The sequence below is a fragment of the Vigna unguiculata genome, chromosome 5, assembly GCF_037176805.1.
Source record: "Vigna unguiculata cultivar grain cowpea cultivar isolate G323 ecotype 2 chromosome 5, ASM3717680v1, whole genome shotgun sequence".
In the NCBI taxonomy this organism is placed as follows: Eukaryota; Viridiplantae; Streptophyta; class Magnoliopsida; order Fabales; family Fabaceae; genus Vigna; species Vigna unguiculata.
This window is the reverse complement of record NC_140796.1, coordinates 27727852-27729507: the sequence shown is the minus strand read 5'-3', so window position 1 is coordinate 27729507 and position 1656 is coordinate 27727852. Positions and strand designations below refer to the sequence as shown.

General features: G+C 40.7%; 1 protein-coding gene across 1 annotated transcript; it reads left to right on the top strand.

Annotated features, from left to right (window-relative positions):
• Positions 1-269: 269 nt before the first annotated feature.
• Positions 270-1157, top strand: LOC114184541 (uncharacterized). The gene is made up of 2 exons (XM_028071850.1): positions 270-630; positions 685-1157. Exons 1-2 carry the CDS (start codon positions 270-272, stop codon positions 1155-1157), a joined length of 834 nt encoding a protein of 277 aa, XP_027927651.1.
• The last annotated feature ends 499 nt before the right edge of the window (positions 1158-1656 follow it).

Here is a 1656-nt window from a genome sequence, read left to right as displayed (position 1 = left end):
AAGACAAAAAGAATTATAAGCTGCAGCAGAAGTTGGACGACAAAGCAAGGTTCTTGTTGTACCAATGTGTAGATTCACAAATCTTTAACAAGATTTCACAAGCTGAGACAGAAAAAGAGGCTTGGGAAATATTGATCAAGACGTATGGTGATGATAAGCACAAGACAGTGAAGCTGCAAGCATTAAAAAAGAAGTTTGAATTTTTAATGATGGATGACAACGAGACAGTGGCTTAATACCTGAACAAGATTCAAGAACTGGTGAATGCAATGAAATCCTATGGTGATAAAGTGTCAAAGCAACACGTAATACACAAGGTATTAAGGTCACTTCCTCCTAAATTTGATCATTTAGTGATAACTATAGAGGAAACGAAGAATCTTGCAACATTGGAGATCGAGGAACTCCAACATTCTCTGGAAGCACACGAGTTTAGAATGGATTATCGCAAGCACTGCCAAGAACAGGCATTACAGGTCAGAACAAATTACAAGACAAAGTCCAAAGGTTTCAAGAAAGGAGGAAAGCCCCGGAAGAAGCAAGAAGAGAAATCTGAAGATGAATTCAAGGCTGGAAAAGATCAGAAGAGACAAGAAAAAGATGACAAGGAGTGGAAGAAGAAATTGAAGTGTTATAACTGCTAGAAGCTTGGGCACTTTGCCCGTGAGTGTTGGTATGGTGAAGGTGCCAAGAACAGGCCAAAGAACCAAGCTAATTTGGCCCAGGACAAAGCCTTTTCTGATTCAGATGTGGTGTTACTAATGGCCAAAACCAGTAGCGCAGATTCAGAGGAAATAGCTTCCTGGTATCTAGACTCGGGATGCTCCACCCATATGACAGGTAGACGTGATTGGTTTATCAAAATTGATGACTCTTCGCTGGGAAAGATTAGGTTTGCTGATGATAGCAGCCTAAATTCGGAAGGCATTGGTCGTGTGGTATTATGGGATTCAGGTGGCAGAGAAATAGTGATTGATGGTGTTCTGTATGTACCAGGTTTAAAGACAAACCTGCTTAGTCTTGGACAAATATTGCAGAAAGGTTTTATGATGGAAATGAAGGAGAATGGTCTAAATGTTTACGATCAATCGAAGAGACTGGTTGTTCATGCAGATCTCTCTGAGAATAGAACCTTTCGTATTGCAATGAATACTTGAAAGCATCAATGTCTAGCCACAACAGTGAACAAGGATGAGTGGATATGACACAACAGGTTTGGGCATCTGAATTCCAGCACTTATCGAATCTAAGTACGAAAGATATGGTCAAGGGGCTTCCACCAATCAAGATTCCAGAAGAGGTGTGTAGAGAATGCATACAGTGCAAACAGACTAGGCCCAAGTTCAAAGAGTTCATCCCTACGAAAGCCACTGAAAAACTAGGAGTTGTTTACTCAGATGTTTGTGGTCCAATGCAAGTGGAAACGCCTAGTGGGAACAGGTACATCCTCACATTCATAGATGATCTTACTAGAAAAATGTGGATCTATCTAATCAAAAGGAAGAGTGAAGTGTTGTCAGTGTTTAAAAGGTTCAAAAGTATGGTGGAACGACAGAGTGGGAGTAACATCAAGGTGCTAAGGTCTGATGGTGGAGGGGAATATGCAGCAACAGAATTCAGTGACTTCTGTGAGAAAGAAGGGATCATTCATGAATT

Bases quoted from the DNA above. Each gene is read 5' to 3' on its own strand.
- LOC114184541 (XM_028071850.1), top strand. From the start codon at position 270: ATGAAATCCTATGGTGATAAAGTGTCAAAGCAACACGTAATACACAAG. The intron at 631-684 runs GTTATAACTGCT...GGTATGGTGAAG, and splicing joins GTGGAAGAAGAAATTGAAGT to GTGCCAAGAACAGGCCAAAG.